This window comes from Bombina bombina, chromosome 5, assembly GCF_027579735.1.
Source record: "Bombina bombina isolate aBomBom1 chromosome 5, aBomBom1.pri, whole genome shotgun sequence".
Lineage (NCBI taxonomy): Eukaryota > Metazoa > Chordata > Amphibia > Anura > Bombinatoridae > Bombina > Bombina bombina.
This window is the reverse complement of record NC_069503.1, coordinates 112,788,366-112,810,306: the sequence shown is the minus strand read 5'-3', so window position 1 is coordinate 112,810,306 and position 21,941 is coordinate 112,788,366. Positions and strand designations below refer to the sequence as shown.

Sequence of the window (21,941 nt, the reverse complement as noted above, 5' to 3'; positions counted from 1 at the left end):
TAACGCCGGTACCGTTTAAAAATAACAAACTTTTGATTGAAATTAAACTACACTATCACCACATATCTCTTGATACTTCCTTTCTTGTCGAGAGCTGCAAGAGAATGACTGGAGGTAGCATTTAGGGGAGGAGCTATATAGACAGCTCTGCTGTGGGTGTCCTCTTGCAGCTTCCTGTTGGGAAGGAGAATATCCCACAAGTAATGGATGAATCCGTGGACTTGATACACCTTACAAGAGAAAGTAATTTTACTCCATAGAATAGGATTATATGTATTATACTTTAAATTCACAGACCTGAATATTGCAACTGTCCCACTAGCCTCTGCAATCAGCTGAATTTAAAGTATATTTGCCACAGTCTAAAGAAATTCACAGACCTGAATATTTCAGCTGTCCCACTGGCCTCTGCAATCAAATATCCTCTGGAAGATAGTTTCCAACCCACCCCGTCCCTTACCCCACCCACCCCAAGCTCATTTCCTCATTTATAGTCTCCCACACAAAATTCATTCTCCTAAACAGACAGCTGCACTGATCAGCACATCCTTCCATTCACTTAACCCTATAGAAGACATACTCTCTCCTTACAAATAGCTATATATCCCACATTGATAGTATATACTTAGTCTGTGTAGTCTTGCACATGCTCAGTAGGAGCTGGTGATTTAAAAAGTGTAAATATAAAAAGACTGTGCACATTTTGTTAATGGAAGTAAATTGGAAAGTTGTTTAAAATTGCTGCTCTATCTGAATAATGAAAGTTTAATTTTGACTTGAGTGTCCCTTTAATCAGATCTCGCTTTGTGCTATCTTGTTGTGAATCCTTGTTTAATGAAGATGACATTGTGACAAATTTAATAAGATATTGATTACCTAGAATATAATTTTATTAATTATCTGTTATTATTTAAAGTCATTTAAAGGTGCAAAAATGCTGTAATAAATTAGATCAGTTTATTATTTTACCACTGATTGTATATAACTATGTAGATGACACAAAGAAACAGAAGCGCCACATGGCCTAGCACTGTGTATACTGTTGTAAGATGATATATGAGAAATTTGCACTCACATTTGATGATGCACCCCTCTTGGTGCAAATGGAGCAGGCTGGAATCTAACGGTCACCCAGCAGACGGCCTCCGGTGTGGCTCAAACTGTAATGGTTCAGGATGCGATATTACAGTATAAGAAGCACCAGATATCAGGTTTATAGTAGATAAAAACAACAACCTGTAAAGGATATAATGTAACAGAAGCCCACATGGCCACACACTCTCTCACTATATGGGACTTAAATATTTTTATTTTATTATATCATCCTGTTTATTGTATTCAGTTGTTCACCTTTGTTACAGACTGTTATAATAACTATATCACTGATTTCCATTAGCCCAAGGGCGCCCCCTATTTATTTATTCTTTTATATAACTATGTGTTTAACTCCTGCAATGTCAGCTCTAGAGTGGCACTGTAATACTGGGAAACAAACAAAACTGTCCACAGCACCAGTGAAGTAAAAGGAATCTTCTTTATTAAATGTTTAAAAGCATACAAGACAGGTATGCAACGTTTATTTTGTAATTTACCTGTTCTTTGTGTAAATACATTGTTTTTATTTGTGTCTCTATCTATGGATGGCAGAATCTACATACTTAATTCACAATTGTATATATATGTATAAACAAGAGATGAAAAGGTTAATCCAAGCACAAGGTGTGTTACTTTGGATCCTGAATGTGATTGGTTGACACTGCCTTTAAATTAAGAGACAGGTGCATTACTGTGTATGCATGATTAAGGGACTGCGGTCTCGAAACGTTGCATACCTGTCTTGTATGCTTTTAACCCCTTAATGACCACAATGTACCCTGTATGTCACTGGTCGTTAAGGGTTTTTTCAGGACATAATAGCACAAGTCTAGCAAGAACACGCTATTAATGCGGAGTATTAATTGTGGAATAGAGCAGTCGCAACGCTGGTGGCAAAACCGCGCTTTAAAACAATCAAGTCCCAAAAAAAGGCCAGCGACATACAGGGTATGTCGCTGGTCCTTAAGGGGTTAAACATTTAATAAAGAAGATTCCTTTTACTTCACTGGTACTGTGGACAGTTTTGTTTGTTTTACATTGTGGAGCTGGAGGTCGCCAGCTTGACCAATTTGCATCAAAGCCTAGGAAGGCATTGCCCTGTGCCGGTCTCATCTCACAGTGCTGTAACTGTAATACTGGGAGCTAGCTGATCATATATTTGAGCCAATGACAAGAGGCAAATGTATGTAGCCACCTATCAGCAGTGAGCTCCCAGTAGTACAGTTATGCTGCTGGGAATATGTACATATTCTTTTCAGCAAAGGATATCAAACGAAAAAAGTAAGTTTGGTAACAGAAGTGAAATTAAAAGTGCCTTAAAATTACAAATTCTATCTGAATCATGAAAGTGTAATTTCCTATCCATTTAAGTATAATTTAAGTAACATAAAATGTCTGTGTATAAAGTCTTGCTGGTAATTAATAATCTGGGTTGGTGTAGGTTGTGAGGTTAATTTGATATTGTTTTATGTACTGCTAAAAGGACAGTAAAGTGAAAATTAAACAAATGTATTGGAAAGAACATGACATTTCCAACAACTTTCCAATGTAATTATATTATCATTTGTGCTTAGTTCTCTTAGTATCCTTTGTTAAAGAGTAACCATATGTGAACTCATAAGTGTGCACGTGTCTTCAAACAGCAGAGTTTGCAACAACATATATAGCATTGTTATACATAGTTACAAACACTGCTGCACAGAGTGCTAAATACACGTGCATGCCCCTAAGCTCATATCAGCCTCATAGGTTTACTCTTTAACAAATGATACTAAAAGAACAAAGCAAATTAGATAACAGAAGTAAATTGGAAAGTTGAGTAAAATTGCTGCTCTGAATTATCAGCGTTTAACTTTCATTGTCAGATTTGGCTTCTGTATTTGATGATGTTTTCCTAATTATTCTGTGATATTGTGTTTTTAATTATACAAAAAACACAAAATACTGGTCTGGATTACAATCACTTTTTATTTGCAGGAAAAACCATTACATCATTATATAGTCAAAAAGAGCATTACATGATATATGCACACAATGGTATAAATATACCTAACACTTGTGCTCTTGATACAAAGGGATTTATCAGATATATAATGTTCCCCTTTAGTTATAGTAGCCATTTAAATTAAACTGATTATGATCACGTATGTTACTGATATTGTGTCTCATTAAATAAAATCAGTTTCCCCTCAGTAATTCCTCTGGTATATAACATGTACAATGCTAAGCATCTATTGCTATAAGAAAAGGTTTATCCACAGGATGTGCACATTAAATATATCTCCCAGATGTCAATTATTTGAGTCTGATGTTCTTGTTTATGTAATTGTCTAACACTCTATTCATATAAAGACTCCATTCTGTAAATGTATTTTTTTTTTCTCCCGTATGTAACTAAAATGTACAACTCCTAACACTGGCATATTAATAAACAACACTGGGGGTACTTTGGTGGTAAATGGTTGTGTAAACTGGTCAGTATGAGGACAAATCTGTATATTCCTGTGTGGTGTTATTGCATTCTATCACATTGATATGAGAGAAACTAAGGTGCACATATATAGAGGAACAAAGGACAGCAGGATAGCACTTCCAATCTGGGGCTTTTATAACTGGGATTTAGAAAGTATTATTTACAATGCCATCCTTTTCATGCTTCTATTTAGAGAGTTTGTAAAGTTTATTTGTGTGTAAATATTTGATGTTTTGTGATACTGGATTTCAATAAAAAAAACTTTTTTTCACTTTCTAAACATGTGAAAGGTTTCTTCCTTTGTGAATCCTTTCATGACTTTTCAGATAATCCATTCGTGCAAATTTTTTTCCACATTCTGTACAAGTGAAAGGCTTTTCCCCTGTGTGAATCAATTTATGTTTATTCAGATTACTCTTTCCTGTAAAACATTTTCCACACTCTGTACACATTAAAGTCTTTTCTCCTGTGTGAATCCATTCATGTTTTTTCAGACTACTCTTTTCTGTAAAACTTTTTCCACACTCTGTACATGTGAAAGGCTTTCCCCCTATGTGTCTCTTTTCATGCTTTTTCAGAACACTCTTTTGTGTAAAACATTTTCCACACTCTGTACATGTGAAAGGCTTTTCTCCTGTGTGAATCCTTTCATGACTTTTCAGATGACTCTTTTCTGTAAAACTTTTTCCACACTCTGTACATGTGAAAGGCTTTTCTCCTGTGTGACTCCTTTCATGACTTTTCATATGACTCTTTTCTGTAAAACTTTTTCCACACTCTGTACATGTGAAAGGCTTTTCTCCTGTGTGACTCCTTTCATGAGTTACCAGACAATTCATTTGTGTAAAACTTTTTCCACACTCTGTACAAGTGAAAGGCTTTTCTCCTGTGTGAACCCTTTCATGTTTATTCAGATCACTCTTTTGTGTAAAACATTTTCCACACTCTGTACATGTGAAAGGCTTTTCTCCTTTGTGAATCATTTTATGTTTATTCAGATTACTCTTTCCTGTAAAACGTTTTCCACACTCTGTACATGTGAAAGGCCTTTCTCCTGTGTGAATCCTTTCATGAGTTTTCAGATGATCCATTTGTTTAAAACTTTTTCCACACTCTGTACAAGTGAAAGGCCTTTCTCCTGTGTGAATCCTTTCATGTTTATTCAGACTATTCTTTCCTGTAAAACTTTTTCCACACTCTGTACATGTGAAAGGATTTTCTCCTGTGTGAATCCTTTCATGAGTTTTCAGATGATCCATTTGTGTAAAACTTTTTCCACACTCTGTACAAGTGAAAGGCTTTTCCCCTGTGTGAACCCTTTCATGTTTATTCAGACTACTCTTTCCTGTAAAACTTTTTCCACACTCTGTACATGTGAAAGGCTTTTCCCCTGTGTGAATCCTTTCATGTTTATTCAGACTACTCTTTCCTGTAAAACTTTTTCCACACTCTGTACATGTGAAAGGATTTTCTCCTGTGTGAATCCTTTCATGAGTTTTCAGATGATCCATTTGTGTAAAACTTTTTCCACACTCTGTACAAGTGAAAGGCTTTTCCCCTGTGTGAACCCTTTCATGTTTATTCAGACAACTCTTTCCTGTAAAACCTTTTCCACACTCTGTACATGTGAAAGGCTTTTCCCCTGTGTGAATCCTTTCATGTTTATTCAGACTACTCTTTCCTGTAAAGCTTTTTCCACACTCTGTACATATGAAAGGCTTTTTTCCTGTGTGAATTTTGTGGTGTTCTAGGAGATTGGACTTACATCTAAAGCTTTTCTCACATTCTGTACATTTGAAAGGTCTCTCCTTTGTATGAATCATTTGGCTAGAGTGTAGACTTTTCTCTTCTTTAAATTTTTTTGAAAACTCAGTAAATGTTTGTGGCTTATCCTCAGGGATAATCATTTCACTAGATAAGGCATCAATCTTGTCCTCTTGTTTGATGACTAAACTACTCTCTGTACATACTAATTGCTGCCCAGTTCCTGCCAATTCACCATCTCCTTTAAATATCTGCTGTGATTTCCCAAATGTTTGCAAATATTCATTAGTGTCTAAAAACACTGGTATCATTCTGATGCTTCCTGTAGTGAAGGATGGATATGAACTATTCATGTGTTTGTCTACATAAAAAGAAATGAAATAAAGAAAAATAATAATATTTATTATTTAGAATATAATCCATCTTAATAAAAAATCATGTTCTTTTATACGCAACAAAATGTCTTCTATTTTGTGTTTATTTTTAAATGTATTTACCTGTAAATCACAAATTAAAAATTGACAACAAAGTATGTTGCATAATGTTCTCAGCCAGGGAACAAGTACATCTGTATTCTGGGCAAGAGAGGTGGCACCCACCATCCTCATTTAACAATGAACAAGCAACTGCACATACAGTGCTGCATGGCTCATGCTCAACAAGTTGGGTGAGAACATGATGTCTTAATTATCACAGACTATTAATCAGTGTGAGATGTTTTCAGTGGGTAAGAAGCAGTGATTTTACAATACGTTTAAGCTTTCAGCAGTGGTTGTTAAACTTATATAAACACCCAAAAACTTTATTAGTTTAATAATATTTACTGCAAAATTAAGCACACAAATCAGGGGCGGTTCTGGGGTGGGGAACACTTACTGGGAACAAGGTTGTCATTTAAGTGTAGTTATGGGTGTTTCATGAGCGAGGTCAGGGCAGGGGAAGTTGGAGGTGTTCTACGTTCAGAAGTCTGAGGTTAGGCAGTTGTTGGATATGATTGGTCTAAAAGGACAGAGGGGGGAGTAGTATTTTCTTTCATGTAATTGGCAAGAGTCCATGAGCTAGTGACGTATAGGATATACATTCCTACCAGGAGGGGCAAAGTTTCCCAAACCTCAAAATGCCTATAAATACACCTCCCACCACACCGACAACTGAGTTTTAAAACTTTGCCTCCTATGGAGATGATGAAATAAGTTAGTGCTTGATTTTTCTTCTATGATAAGCGCTTCTCAGCATATAGAAGCCCAATTCCTCTCAGAGTACAGTGTTTGTCAGAGGGATGTGAAAAGAGTATCGCCTATTGATTTTATGGTATATACTCATGGGAAATCTTTTCAAGGGTTCTCTGTTATTGGTCATAGGGATTCATCTCCTACCTCCCTTTTCAGATTGACAATATACTCTTATATACCATTAACTCTGCTGATAGCTTTCAGTATGGGTTTGGCTATCTGCTATATGTGGATGGGTGTCTGGCATAAGTATGTATCATTATTTAAGACACTCTCAGCTATGGTTTGGCGCTTTATGTATTAATATAAAGTTTTAAATATATGTATGTTACTTCTATTTGCCATGAGTCAGGTCTATGTATATTTCCCTTTGCAGACTATCAGTTTCAGTATGGGAATCATGTTTTAGGAAGTTTATTTTCTTATCTGGGGTATAGTCTCTTTTTAAAATTGACTTGTCTCTCTTTAATTTCGAGGGCAAAATTAGGCTCGTGAGGTTGCAAAATGCTGTAATTTATTGCGTCATTCTTGTTGCAAATTTTTTTTTGGTGTGAATGTGCGTCTATGATGACGCAAGTTTGTCATTTCCTGCGTCTTTTTTGACGCCAGGTTGTTTGGCATGAAGTTGCATCGGTCATGAAGCAAGTTGCGTCATTTCCGGATGTTTGTTGGCACCAAAAATGTTTCTACTTCATTTTGCGTCATGCGCCATACTTGGTGCCAAAACTTGTTTTTATTTTACCCCACTTCCTTTATGCTCAGAGGGCTATGCTGTTTGCATTTTTTCCCATTCCTAAAACTGCTATATGAGGAAATTGAATATTTTGTCTAAATGTTATTTTTTCTTTTACATTTTACCCTGACCCTCATCCCAATGGGGGTTGCTTCTTCTTTATAACTGTCACAAATGTACTTAAAAGATGCAGATATAATTATAATAGTTTGTATTTGTTTAATGAGTGATCTCTTCTATTTTCCCAGTAATTAAAGTCAGCATAATATCTATTTTACTCACCTAACACATATGAGTTCATGCTGATAACAGGCTCCAATGTCTGTGCTCAGGAAGAAGGTTCCCTTATTCACTCCAGTTACATCAATACCCGATACCTCTCAGTGCTCTGGCCGTGTCTGTAAAAAGTATATTAAATAGTTTAGACAGATATAATAAATAATGGTTCTGATTAACTGTACGTATGGTATAATTAAAGGCACACATAACAATTCATGTGATACAGATCAGCTGATTAGGTTATTACATATGTGCTATTGATTCACCACAAGCATTTAGTAGAGTTAACACTGTTTGAGTTATAATTGCCCCTTAAAGAGATATTAAAGTCCAAATTAATCTTTCATGATTCAGATAGGGCATGCAATTTTAAACAACTGTCTAATTTACTTTTATCATAACATTTGCTTTGTTCTCTTGATATTCTTAGTTGAAAGCTAATCCTAGGAGGCTCCTATGTTAATTTCTAAGCCCTAGAAGGCTGCCTCTTATCTTATTTTATATGTTTTCACAGCTAGATGGTGTTAGTTCATGTGTTTCATATAAATAATATTGTGCTCATGCACATGGAGGTATTTAAGAGTCAGCACAAATTGCCTGAAATGCAAGTCTTTCAATAGATCTGAGATAAGGAGGCAGTCTGCAGAAGCTTAGATTCAAGGTAATTACAGAGGTAAAAATAAATAAATTTATCAGGTAAGCAAAAAGTATATTTCTATAACAGTGTTGGTTATGCAAAACTAGAGAATAGTAAATAAATGGAAAATATATTTTATCAAACAATAACATGTTGGGTGTTTACTATCACTTTAAATATGAATCTTCCCAGATCTATACAACATAATGGTAGAAAATCTATTTATGAGTGAGGCCATAGCACAACTTTACAAATATATTATAATCTTTGTTTTCTGTCATTTATATGAAACAATATTTTCTCCTGAAATAAATGTTAAATATAATTTGTTTAACTATAAGTTAAATTGGATACTGCAGTATGGGTATTGTACTTCCTACTAATTCTCACTGCCAAACATTTTGTATTTGTCATGTGCTCCAACCCCCATCCTTTAACTTCTCTTGGTCAATACGGTGCTGTCTTAAATCACACTGCAATGGGGTATGAGAGGGATAGGCACTAAAATGTTCATTTCAATTGCTATCTTAGATATAGAAAAGAAAAGGTTTGTGTTTACACAGAGTGATAATATGATGAGATTATTTTTCAACAAGTTCAGTCCATTTAAAAGGACCATAACATATAGAATTACAAAACAACAGATGCATAATAAAAATACTATGCAATAAAACTTACTATGATTTAAAAAGAGCAATAGATTGTTTTCTGATATGTTCTGCACCTGTACCATGTGACAGCTATCAGCCAATCACAGACTCAGACTCATATTTTTATATAATGTAAACTCCTGCATATGCTAAGTAGGAGCCGCTGCCTCAGGTCATTTAAAAGGCTGTGTACAATTTAATAATGAAAATAAATTACAAACAGCAAACAGTTATTTTACATAAAAACTAAAGCTAAAGGTGAAATTTCCCATACACTTTATACTATTTTATACACCGGTAAAACAAGTCATTAGAAACACATTAAAGTGACAGCAAAGTCACAATTACACTTTTATTATTCAAATTAAAACAACTTTCCAATTTCCTTCTATATCAAATCTGCTTTATTCCCTTGGGGACCTCTGTGACAAAGCATATAATGCACTATGGTGCGCTAGCTGCTGATTAGTGGCACATACAAGCCTCTTGCTATTTGCTCACTTTTTGTGCTCAGCTAGCTCCCAGTAGTGCATTGCTGCTGCTTCAATAAAGGATATCTAGAGAATTAAGCAAATATCATAATAGAAGTAAATTGGAAAGTTGTTTAAAATTGTATTATTTATTTAAGTGATGAAAAACATTAGGGGTTTCTTGTTCTTTTAAGTGAAAACCAAATTTACAGGACACTGTCCCTTTAAGTCTGTAATCATGTGACACAAACAGCAGCAGCTGAAGGTGCAGAATACACTCACTAAGGTCTTTACTAACAACAAGAATCAGTCACAGATCAGTGGGATAAACGTTCTGATGATAAACAGGTGCAGCTAATAGAAATAAGAAATGTATTATAAAATAACCTCATTAGAAATAAAATAATAAGCAGATCACAAGATATTTATCATTAGATCAGTAAATGTGATGAGACTGATACAACAGGGCCATAAGCTGAGTGATATTTATTACTGGAGCAAATAGCAGCTTCACACTAATATTAAATGAAAATGGTTTATCTGGGCTCTACAGTTAATTCTAAACCTATAGGGAAATACAGGATTCTAATTGGCTGATACTTAAAAATCTGTTGCTCATTGGATAACAGGAACAACCCCCACAAATGTAGTATTGGACAGACCTCCTCAAGCTTGAAAACTGCTATAAATCACTAAGTATTAAATTAGCTTTTTTAATCAAAGAGCTAAAAATAAATTCATCAGCACAGCATGAAACATATAGAAAACAAATGCAATAAGTACAGTTGAGTTTTTTATATGAACTCAGTTTCTTATATAAAGTTAAATAGTTTATCGTTATCATAACAAAATACAGAACACTATTTTCTCATCATTATATAAAACACAACAGTGTGAAGCTGTTAATAAAGATTTATGTCAGGTTTTACATATTACCGTTTAGCAGAAGCTCTGTAAGTATGAAGTCTCTCTGGTTCCTCCTGTGATATCACTGAGTGTTACACAGATATTTATACTAATGTGGGAGTGTCACCTTTCTCTGTGTGACTCACATGAGTACAACTTGTCAGTTGGGAGACAATGAGAGGGTCACACCTGGACTTTTGTTCTCATATAGATGTCTATTGTCCCCTCTGGTGTCACATGAATACAGAGTCCCTGCCTCCCCCTCAGGGTGTGATTATCATATGGATAAGGAAGGAGGAAACAAACTGTTTATTTAAATGTGAGAGATTTTCTGTTGTGTCCTAAAATATCTCAGGATACAGCATTATATTATGTTTTTATTGATGGAAATTGTTACCTTAACAGAACTTAGTTGCAAACAGATGTATAATATTAACCTGTTATTAGATACATATGAGATACATATATAGGAGCTGCAATACACTACTGGGAGCTAGCTGAACACATCTAGTTATCTAATTACAAGAGATAAATGTGTGCAGGCACCAATCAGCAGCTAGCTCCCACTAGTGTAGGATATGTGCATATTCTTTTTAAACAAGGGATACAAAGAAAACAAAGCACATCCAAAGGAAGTTAAAGTGTCAGTAAACCTCAAAAATAATGTTATATAATTCTGCACATAGTGCGAATTATATCACATTATATTAGCGCAAACTTTATAAAACATAATATTCCCTTTGAATTTTTTAAAACAATGGCTGTTTTTCAGACACGCTCTCTGTGCTCTTCTGAGCGGGTCTGTTTGTTTCACACAGCGCATCGGGCCAGCTGTATAGTCACAGCCCAGCCCGACCGTGCCATAACACTAAGTGCAGCTCACTCCTGCTCTGTCTGACAGCAGGAGCGAGCTGCACTGTGTATAATGGCGCGGTCGGGCTGGGCTGTGACTATACAGCTGGCCCGATGCGCTGTGTGAAACAAACAGACCCGCTCAGAAGAGCACAGAGAGCAGGTCTGAAAAACAGCCGTTGTTTTAAAAAAATTCAAAGGGAATATTATGTTTTATAAAGTTTGCGCTAATATAATGTGATATAATTCTAAACTATGTGCAGAATTATATAACATTATTTTTGAGGTTTACTGTCCCTTTAATTTAAAGTGCTATAAAAAGAAATGCTCTATCTGAATCATGCATGTTTAAAGGAACACTCAAGTCAAAATAAACTTTTATGATTCAGAAAGAACCTGCAGTTTATAGACACTTTACTTCCATTATCAAATGTTGCACAATATTTTTATGTACACCTTCTGGGGAACAAAATGCTACTGAGCATGTGCACAAGCTCCCAGTGTATACATATACTAGTCTGTGATTGGTTGATGTCTGTCACATGATAGGGAACCGGAAAATGAAAGAAAAAATAAATTTGTCTGAAAAAAAACTCTACTGCTTATTTGAAATTCAGAGTAAGTGTAATTGTCTTTTTATTGTGCACTTGTTAATTATGCAGTTCTACTGCATTGAGTGGTCCTTTCATTTTGACTTTGTGTGTGATATATATATATATATATATATATATACACACACACACACACATAATATATACACACATACAATTGTTTTAGGTGTTATCTCACAGCGCTCATACTGTTCCCAAAGAAGCTTTAAGATAATGGGGTACCCAGCTGCCCCTGAAAATAATGTATAGTAGTAGTTGCATATCAAAAAGCGCCTAACTAAAGGCTATGGGAAATGGGTCTAGAAGACAGATATTCCTAGCTGTCTATAAATGATAATTCCACATATATAAGTGACCAGTGCAAAGTTGTTATATTAAACAAATTTAGATAGTTTATTTGACAAATACAATGTAAAATTAAAATTTAAACAATATAGTTCATGTGTTAAAAACATTTAATAGAAGTCTATTTATAAATGACAATCGATAATCGTATTAAAATCACAATAAGTTGACATGAATATTCTGATTAAATTACAGGAATTGAGTGTGTGATATCACCAACCGGTTAGAGTCGTGAAATTGATTAAAAAGTTCTTTTATTTTGTCCTCTTCTTGGAGTGTGAAACAAGTGAAAAAGATGTGGGAAAAAGATGTGATGAAAAATATCTATCCAGATAATTGAAAAATTCAAAAATATCAAAAAATCAAAAAGTATATATAAAAAAAATATATATAAAATATAAAAAATATAAAAATTAATGTCCAAAAGTGTCTTTGTGCTCTAATTCCAAAAACGTTTTTGTATTTGTGAAATGCCCAAAATTTGAAGAGATAAAAAATAATAAAAAATAAAAAATAAGATTGTGAAAATATATCCAATAAATTGTATCCAATAAAATTGTATCCAATAAATTACTTTGTGTTCACTGTGATATAAAATAAATGGTGACTGATGGAAATCCTCCCTCTGGGAATCTCCTTAGTAGGTGATTGTTGTTTGTGTTTTATTCGTGAGGTATTCGGTTTGTGATATAGACTCAATCCTTATATAAAACCTGCAAACAACAGAAATGACATAGTGCAATAATGCTACAAATGTGATAAAAGTATTAAAATGTTGCTCACCAATTGCTGTCAACGCGTTTCGGCCTCTTAGTTAGGCCTTTCTCAAGACTATATTTTGGGTGAGTTATGGTGGCTATTTAAAGGCATACTAAGCCAATCAAAAGACCGCAATTTTTGCGCCAAAAAACGCTGTATTAGCGTGAACCGGAAGTGTTTATTATACCTTTCTTATTTTGTATATCCCTGATATTGATTGTGCTACAATCTACTTCCATATTTTCTCAAGCAGTGTATTATCAAATTAGTTGTATACTTGTTTCGATCTTTTAAGTTGATCAATGTATTTGTTCCGCTATTCCAGTCGATAGACCGGATATTGTTGTTAAGCGGAGAAAACGGAAGTGACGTCATAACGTATTGCGTCACTTCCGGTGGTTTGCTAACAATATCAGTTTCTATGCCGATACTTCCGGTATCTATTTGGCGGTATGATAACATGTGTTATAGGGCATAGGCTAGCTACTAATTCGAATATGAATGAAAGTAAATGTTACATTTACTCTGTTATCTACATCGGTTTTTAGGGTCGGTAAGGTATAATTGGATGACATTAAAACATCGTTTTAGTGAAACTTGTAAATACATTTAAAATGGCAAACTTGCAAAAAACGTGCAATAATCTAAACATTAAAACACAAAAAATCTGAATATTAACAGTTAAAAATTAAAAATAGTTTACGTTCATAAACAGTCATGATTTTATGATAGCTAAAAACACTGTAGATGGATTATAAATAGTATTCTTTGCATATAATTAATCCAGGATATAATTAAATATAGCCTATCGGTTATAACCGCATCTGGATATTCTGGTCCACTTTTGGAGGAATGTTTGATGTGCATGGAAAAAATGACTATTTTCTTATATAAAAGTTTCTAAAAATGCTATAAAAATAACTAATGGAATTAAAATTTGTTAAATTAGTTAATAAATTCGTTAAAAATTGACGCTCATTAGGAATGCTGCGGGAAAGAGAGGAGGAAGAAAACTAAATAAGAAAAAAATGATCAGTCCCTCGGTCAATACCAACCCTCATAATAAAGGTATATTCAATCTAAGTTCAAAGGAACTTACCGATAAAGAATCCTCAGTCCTAAGTTATGGAGTTTCGTTCGCCCCTTCAAAGGGACTAAACAAGTTCAATACATTTATTAAGCAAAAGAACTTGTCAGGAAACTGACACTCAAGAGACACTTCTTGAAGTCTCCGCTAGAAACACACATATCCCAATATGGGAATGGTTACCAGAGGGCACAAACCAGTAATAACAGTCCCTATTTACACACAGATCTAAAAGCAAGATCAAATTTCTATCCGGTCACTAGCAAAGGCAGTGCCATAGAGACCTTCGATACAATGATCTGCAACGAGATCAGAGACATCAAACAAAAAAGTCTGAATAATCATAAACATAACCTTTCAAAAGAACAGATGAACACAATTAAGTCCCTCGAGAAAAATCACCACTTGGTCATAAAACCAGCAGACAAGGGCGGGGGCATTGTCATCCTAAACAAAAGAGACTATGAACAAGAATGTAATAGAATTCTATCAGATCAAGGTACATACGAAATACTGAAACAGAACCCTATCGGGAGTTTTAAGAGTGAACTGGACGCTATTTTGGGAGAAGCACACAGCACTGGGATACTTAATGACAAGGAGTTTAATTATATTAATATTAAACATCCCATAACCCCAGTCTTTTACTACCTCCCAAAAGTCCACAAATCCCTTGAACGACCTCCGGGTCGACCGATAATTTCAGGGATAGGGAGTCTGTCAAGCAATCTATCTGAATATGTAGATAGAAAGTTACAGAAATACGTAACCCAACTGCCATCGTATCTGAGGGATTCCACCCAGATACTGAACATACTGGAAGGTATAGAATGGGAAGACAACTACACACTTGTCACATGTGACGTTGCTTCCCTCTATACCAGTATACCCCATGAAGGGGGTATAGAGGCAGTAAATTTCTTCTTGGAAAAAGATTGTGATCTACCGGAATACAGAGATACTTTATCCTTGATGGGATACAGTACATTCTTACGCATAATTATTTCTCTAATGATGGTATATTTTATAAACAAATATGCGGTACAGCCATGGGGACCAGGTTCGCGCCTAGCTATGCAAATTTGTATATGGGCCACTGGGAACTTATCTTTTGGGAATCATGCCCAGCTAGCGCGGACCTGGTCCTCTACAATAGGTACATAGATGACATCATCATGATATGGAAAGGGTCCACAGAAGACTTGGAACACACAATAAATGTTATGAACAACAATACCCACAATCTCAGATTTACATAAGAAATGAGTAAAAAAGAGATCAATTTTTTGGATCTCAAAATTGAGATTGCTAATGGTAAAATAGAGACGTCCACTTTCTTTGGACTATAACAATTACATCCACAAAGAAAGTTGTCATCTCGATAGATGGAAGACCAATGTACCCAAAGGTCAATTTTTAAGGCTAAAAAAGAATTGCTCTGACCCACACAAATGGGAAGAACAAGCCACTACCCTAAAAGAGAAATTTTTAGAAAGAGGTTATGATGAGCATACTCTTAACAGAGACATTGAAGAAGTAAGGCAATAAGATAGAAAGGACCTTTTGGTATACAAATCCAAAAAAGTAAAGACCAGCCTTGAGAAAGATCAACTTACTATTCCTTTTATTACAGAATTCAGTGAAAACAGACGTATTGTGGAGAAGATTATAGAAAAACACTGGCCACTTTTAAAAAACGATGAGGTGATAGGAGACAAATTAACACCCCAACCAATTTTCTTATATAGGAAAACAGAGAATCTGAAAAGCAAACTATCACCCAGCATACCAAGAAAAACATTGAATAAGACCAAAGATGTGTTTGGTAAGGAAATCAGAGGATTTTTTCCTTGCATCAACTGCAAAGCCTGCAAAAGAGGTGTTAAGACAAAAGAGTTTGTCTCATACAATACAAAAGTTAAATACAAGATCAATGACCTCATAAGGTGTACCAGCAGAGGAGTCATCTATCTGATATGGTGTAGCTGTGGGCTCCAATATGTAGGACAAACATCTCGAGTCCTCAAAGATAGAATTAGAGAACACCTACTGAAGGTCAAACATAAAAGCACTGAAACTGCACTTTACAGACACTTCACTAATTACCATCAGGGAAACAAGAAAGATTTCCATTATATAGGGATACAAATAGTGACACCTAACTGGAGAGGAGGAAATTATGAGAGGAGTCTACTAACTGTTGAATCCAAATGGATTTTTAATATTGATAGTTTACACCCTAGAGGTCTGAATAATAGGGAGGATCTCTCACATCTACTAAATTTAAAATAAATACCTCTAGATTTAAGCCTGTTTATAATGACATCTAACCGAATAGCATGTATCTTCATACTAGCCCTCAGAGTTATTTATTACTAAACATTACATAATCAATATGGGGTCATTAGTAGAAAATTGAATTTAGACTACAACCTCTTATAAAAAGACATATATATCCCAGAAAAACAAAATAGGAGAACCATGATTACCAAAATAGGAGTATTTAAAATTTTTAATATAAATATTTGATCATATTAATTCCATTCAGTTTCCCGCAGCATTCCTAATGAGCGTCAATTTTTAACGAATTTATTAACTAATTTAACGAATTTTTAACGAATTTTAATTCCATTAGTTATTTTTATAGCATTTTTAGAAACTTTTATATAAGAAAATAGTCATTTTTTCCATGCACATCAAACATTCCTCCAAAAGTGGACCAGAATATCCAGATGCGGTTATAACCGATAGGCTATATTTAATTATATCCTGGATTAATTATATGCAAAGAATACTATTTATAATCCATCTACAGTGTTTTTATCTATCATAAAATCATGACTGTTTATGAACGTAAACTATTTTTAATTTTTAACTGTTAATATTCAGATTTTTAGTGTTTTAATGTTTAGATTATTGCACGTTTTTTGCAAGTTTGCCATTTTAAATGTATTTACAAGTTTCACTAAAACGATGTTTTAATGTCATCCAATTATACCTTACCAACCCTAAAAACTGATGTAGATAACAGAGTAAATGTAACATTTACTTTCATTCATATTTGAATTAGTAGCTAGCCTATGCCCTATAACACATGTTATCATACCGCCAAATAGATACCGGAAGTATCGGCATAGAAACTGATATTGTTAGCAAACCACCGGAAGTGATGCAATACGTTATGACGTCACTTCCGTTTTCTCCGCTTAACAACAACATCCGGTCTATCGACTGGAATAGCGGAACAAATACATTAATCAACTTAAAAGATCGAAACAAGTATACAACTAATTTGATAATACACTGCTTGAGAAAATATGGAAGTAGATTGTAGCACAATCAATATCAGGGATATACAAAATAAGAAAGGTATAATAAACACTTCCGGTTCGCGCTAATACAGCGTTTTTTGGCGCAAAAATTGCGGTCTTTTGATTGGCTTAGTATGCCTTTAAATAGCCACCATAACTCACCCAAAATAAAGTCTTGAGAAAGGCCTAACTAAGAGGCCGAAACGTGTTGACAGCAATTGGTGAGCAACATTTTAATACTTTTATCACATTTGTAGCATTATTGCACTATGTCATTTCTGTTGTTTGCAGGTTTTATATAAGGATTGAGTCTATATCACAGACCGAATACCTCACAAATAAAACACAAACAACAATCACCTACTAAGGAGATTCCCAGAGGGAGGATTTCCATCAGTCACCATTTATTTTATATCACAGTGAACATAAAGTAATTTATTGGATACAATTTATTGAATATATTTGAACACAATATTTTCACAATCTTATTTTTTATTTTTTATTATTTTTTTATCTCTTCAAATTTTGGGCATTTCACAAATACAAAAACGTTTTTGGAATTAGAGCACAAAGACACTTTTGGACATTCATTTTTATATTTTTTATATTTTATATATATTTTTTTTATATATACTTTTTGATTTTTTGATATTTTTGAATTTTTCAATTATCTGGATAGATATTTTTCATCACATCTTTTTTCCACATCTTTTTCACTTGTTTCACACTCCAAGAAGAGGACAAAATAAAAGAACTTTTTAATCAATTTCACGACTCTAACCGGTTGGTGATATCACACACTCAATTCCTGTAATTTAATCAGAATATTCATGTCAACTTATTGTGATTTTAATACGATTATCGATTGTCATTTATAAATAGACTTCTATTAAATGTTTTTAACACATGGATCCATGTTTAACTATATTGTTTAAATTTTAATTTTACATTGTATTTGTCAAATAAACTATCTAAATTTGTTTAATATAACAACTTTGCACTGGTCACTTATATATGTGGAATCACAACTTTGCACTAACAACTTTGCACTGGTCACTTATATAAGTGGAATTATCATTTATAGACAGCTAGGAATATCTGTCTTCTAGACCCATTTCCCATAGCCTTTAGTGAGGCGCTTTTTGATATCCAACTACTAATATACACACATACACACACATGCATATACACAATGATACACAAATGTACAAAAACACATGCACATATACACACACATGCTTACACACATACAAATATAAACACACATACACACAAATATAAACACACATACACAGTCACACACACAAATATAAACACACAGTCACACACACAAATATAAACACATACAAAGTCACATACACAGTAACATACACACAAATATAAACACACATACACGGTAACATACACGTAACATACACGTAACATTACAATTACAATGCTTCCTTTACAATGACAGCTCAACCCTCCTCAGCAGAGTCATCCCAATTCCACTAATCTAATGAAGTAGAATCTCAGGCATCCAACTTTGGCTTAGATAATGAGTGGAGAGCAAATTTGCAATTTTGTGAGTAATACCAGCATACGCAAATTACAAATTAGGTGCAATGCAAACGCAACCTCCCATTCACATTGCCTTGAAGCCTTGTGCTCACGAGAGCGAGCTTCCATAGGCTCCAATGGGAACCTTGTTCTGTTGCCTTTAGACACAGCAAAGAACCTAGCACAGTGCAGGGGGTAATTCCCACAGTGTTGGGCAGCACATTATATATATTCCCATTACTAACGGTACTCAGCAGGGCTGTCCCTTGTCTCCCTTGCTATTTGCTTTAGCGATAGAGCCCTTAGCAGCACAAATCAGGAGTGACAGCAAGGTTGAGGGAATCACATTGCATGGCATGGTACATAAGATTGCACTGTTTGCCGACGACACTACGTACTACGATCTTCTCCACCAAGTCACTACAGACTATACCTAGATTGCTAGAGATCCTTGAGACATTTAGTAACCTCTCTTATTACAAATCAAATCATAACAAAACTGAAATCTTTACTAGAGGGTAGACCTACCTAAATGCTTACCCTATAAATACAATTTTATAGCAAAAGAAAATCATATAACACATTTAGGAATTAAATTATCAAGTGATATTCCACAAATTAAAAACACAAATTACCGCCCCTTGCTAACTGAGCTGAGAACACTTAAGCAAAAATGGCACTCAAACTCCATTTCCTGGCTAGGATGCATTGCAGCCCTTAAAATGAGCTATCTTCCTAAACTGACCTATTTATTCGTTGCCTCCCAATTTGAATATCCAAACAAATGTTGTTACAGTTCCAAAGTGAATATACGAAGTGGGGTAACCTCCACATATAGCCCACAAAATTTTGCAGTACCCTAGACTACATGGAGGGGTTGTCTCTCCATCCATCTTTAGATATTTTGAGGCGGCAATGCTCACTCATATTTCTCAATGGGGAGTCAAAGACTCTCATAGTAAATGGAGGGGAATTAAGCAGGCCCAACTACCATTTAACGTTTACTTACGTGATCTCATTTGGACCCCACCACATTGCCATAGAAATTTGTCTATCAACCACCTATTAATTAAAGAATGCCTCTCATCATGGGATCAGATTAGGCACTATAAACTGATAGGTCGCCATCCCTCTCCCATCACTACTTTATCAGGGCTTCTCACAGGCCTTCCTGACTCTCACGTTTGGGCTTCGAAAGGGTATCAGACCTATGGTCCACCTCTTCACAGGAGCATTTTGTTAAGCTAGACAAAATTAGGGAATCCACACAGGTGCCACCGTATTTGGTATTTGAATATTCTAGAGTAATTAGCCTATTAACTTGATGGGGATTTAAGCCCATACCTCCCCTTCAGCTAACATTGTGGGAATCTAGGTGGCAGTAGGGGTTTAGTCTAGGCAAACCTATGTCAATTCACTATAGTTTAATGGAAGGGGCATGACCTATTTATAAAGCTCCACACATACTGAAATGGAACAAAAATTGAATATATCTGTTCGCACGTCTGGCAACATACACTCCTATTAACTAAAAAAGCTATCCACTGTATTACCATATATAAGACAAATTTTAAGTTACTCACACACTGGTATTATGGTCCAGCCAGATTCGCTAAAATGTTCCCTACTGCTCCTCCTAAATGCTGGAGAAACTGAGACCACATAGGTGATATGATACATATTTGGTGGGGTTGCCGAAACTCAAACCACTTTTGGACACTTGTTTCATTACAATATCCAGACTAGGGATCCCCCTTCCTAAGTCTCTGGAAGTGGACCTCTTTCATTTAGGTTCCTGCAAACTACCTAAGCACCATGGATACTTATGCATATACCTCTTTTCAGCTATAAAAATGTAAATTTCCAGATCATGGAAAAAAATAAACCCCCCCTCCTGGCCAGAAATAATTAAAGTTATGGTGTATATTTACTCCATGGAAAAAAATGTGTTCTACTCAGACCTGTGTGAAATGATATGGACCGACTGGCAAACCATGTTCAACACTCATTGGCTACATAGCTTAGACACCTAAGGAGGCATCCCCCAACCCCCCTGGCACTTCCTTTCCTTATCAAACTCCTCTTTTGAAAATACCACCCTCCCAGAACCCACACCTACCTTATGCAGCAGATTTTTCCATCACCCTGTATGACCCAGCTTCCCACCCACTTTCCCCCCTTTTTTGTTTTTTTGGTACAGAATACTTAACCTACTGTGTTAATATATAACTCCTTTATGGAGTTGATATACGTGAGATCTAAATGTTATCTACTTATTTTTTGTATGTTGCTTGTTGTCTGTGATGTGTACTTAAAGGGCCACTGTAAGTAAATATTTTCTATGCCTGTTACTAACTAACTACCCCAAATATGCTTTTTATCAATAGCATTTAATTAACATATCTCTACCGTATATCAGAAATCTTGTCTGCAAATTTAATTGTTTTCCAAACCCACTCCGTGGGTATCCTTTGCTCTGTACCAATCAGTTTACAATACCTAGGTTTCAAAATGGCGCTTTAAACACAAAGTTATTGGTTTAAGTATTTTGAACATGCAGTGCTGAAAATAGTGGGCAGGATAACGTGACATCATCGGCGAATAAAAGATATAACTTTTAGAACGTTATGAAACTTCGTTTTGGAGAAAATATAGGTCAGTAGGTTTTAATTAATGTTTATTAACTTTAATATGTTAGTTGTTTAGCTTAAAAATTATAACAGAAAGTAATCCTTTAACAGTACACTGTTGTATCCTTATTTTGAAAATCAATAAAATATAAAGTAAAAAAAAAAAAAAAGGTTGAAATGCTACAACCCAAAAAAAAAATAATAATAATAAAAAAGAAATTTATGCTTACCTGATAAATTTATTTCTTTTACGATATGACGAGTCCACGGATTTCATCCTTACTTGTGGGATTTATCCTCCTGTTGACAGGAAGTAGCATATAGCACCACAGCAGAGCTGTATATATAGCTCCTCCCTTCCCTCCACCCACAGTCATTCGACCGAAGTTAGGAAGAGAAAGGAAAAGCTAAAGGTGCAGAGGTGACTGAAGTTTAATAAAATAAATATAATTATATACCTGTCTTAAAAATGACAGGGTGGGCCGTGGACATATCATAAAAGAAATAAATTTATCAGGTAAGCATAAATTTCCTTTTCTTTTACAAAGATATGACAAGTCCACGGATT

General features: G+C 34.8%; 1 protein-coding gene across 3 annotated transcripts in view; it reads right to left on the bottom strand.

The window, feature by feature from the left end:
- Positions 1-3,045: 3,045 nt before the first annotated feature.
- LOC128660028 (oocyte zinc finger protein XlCOF6) overlaps positions 3,046-21,941 on the bottom strand; it is a 227,493-nt gene continuing 208,597 nt past the window's right edge. For 2 of the 3 annotated variants that reach the window (XM_053713629.1, XM_053713628.1), the window contains 2 exons: positions 7,580-7,695; positions 3,046-5,693 (listed from right to left, as the gene is read on the bottom strand). In XM_053713629.1, coding sequence (XP_053569604.1) covers positions 3,844-5,693; positions 7,580-7,598 — 1,869 coding nt within the window. In that variant the 5' untranslated portion in view covers positions 7,599-7,695 and the 3' untranslated portion in view covers positions 3,046-3,843. The remainder of the gene's footprint in view (positions 5,694-7,579; positions 7,696-21,941) is intronic. The other variant, XM_053713631.1, reaches the window with a different exon arrangement.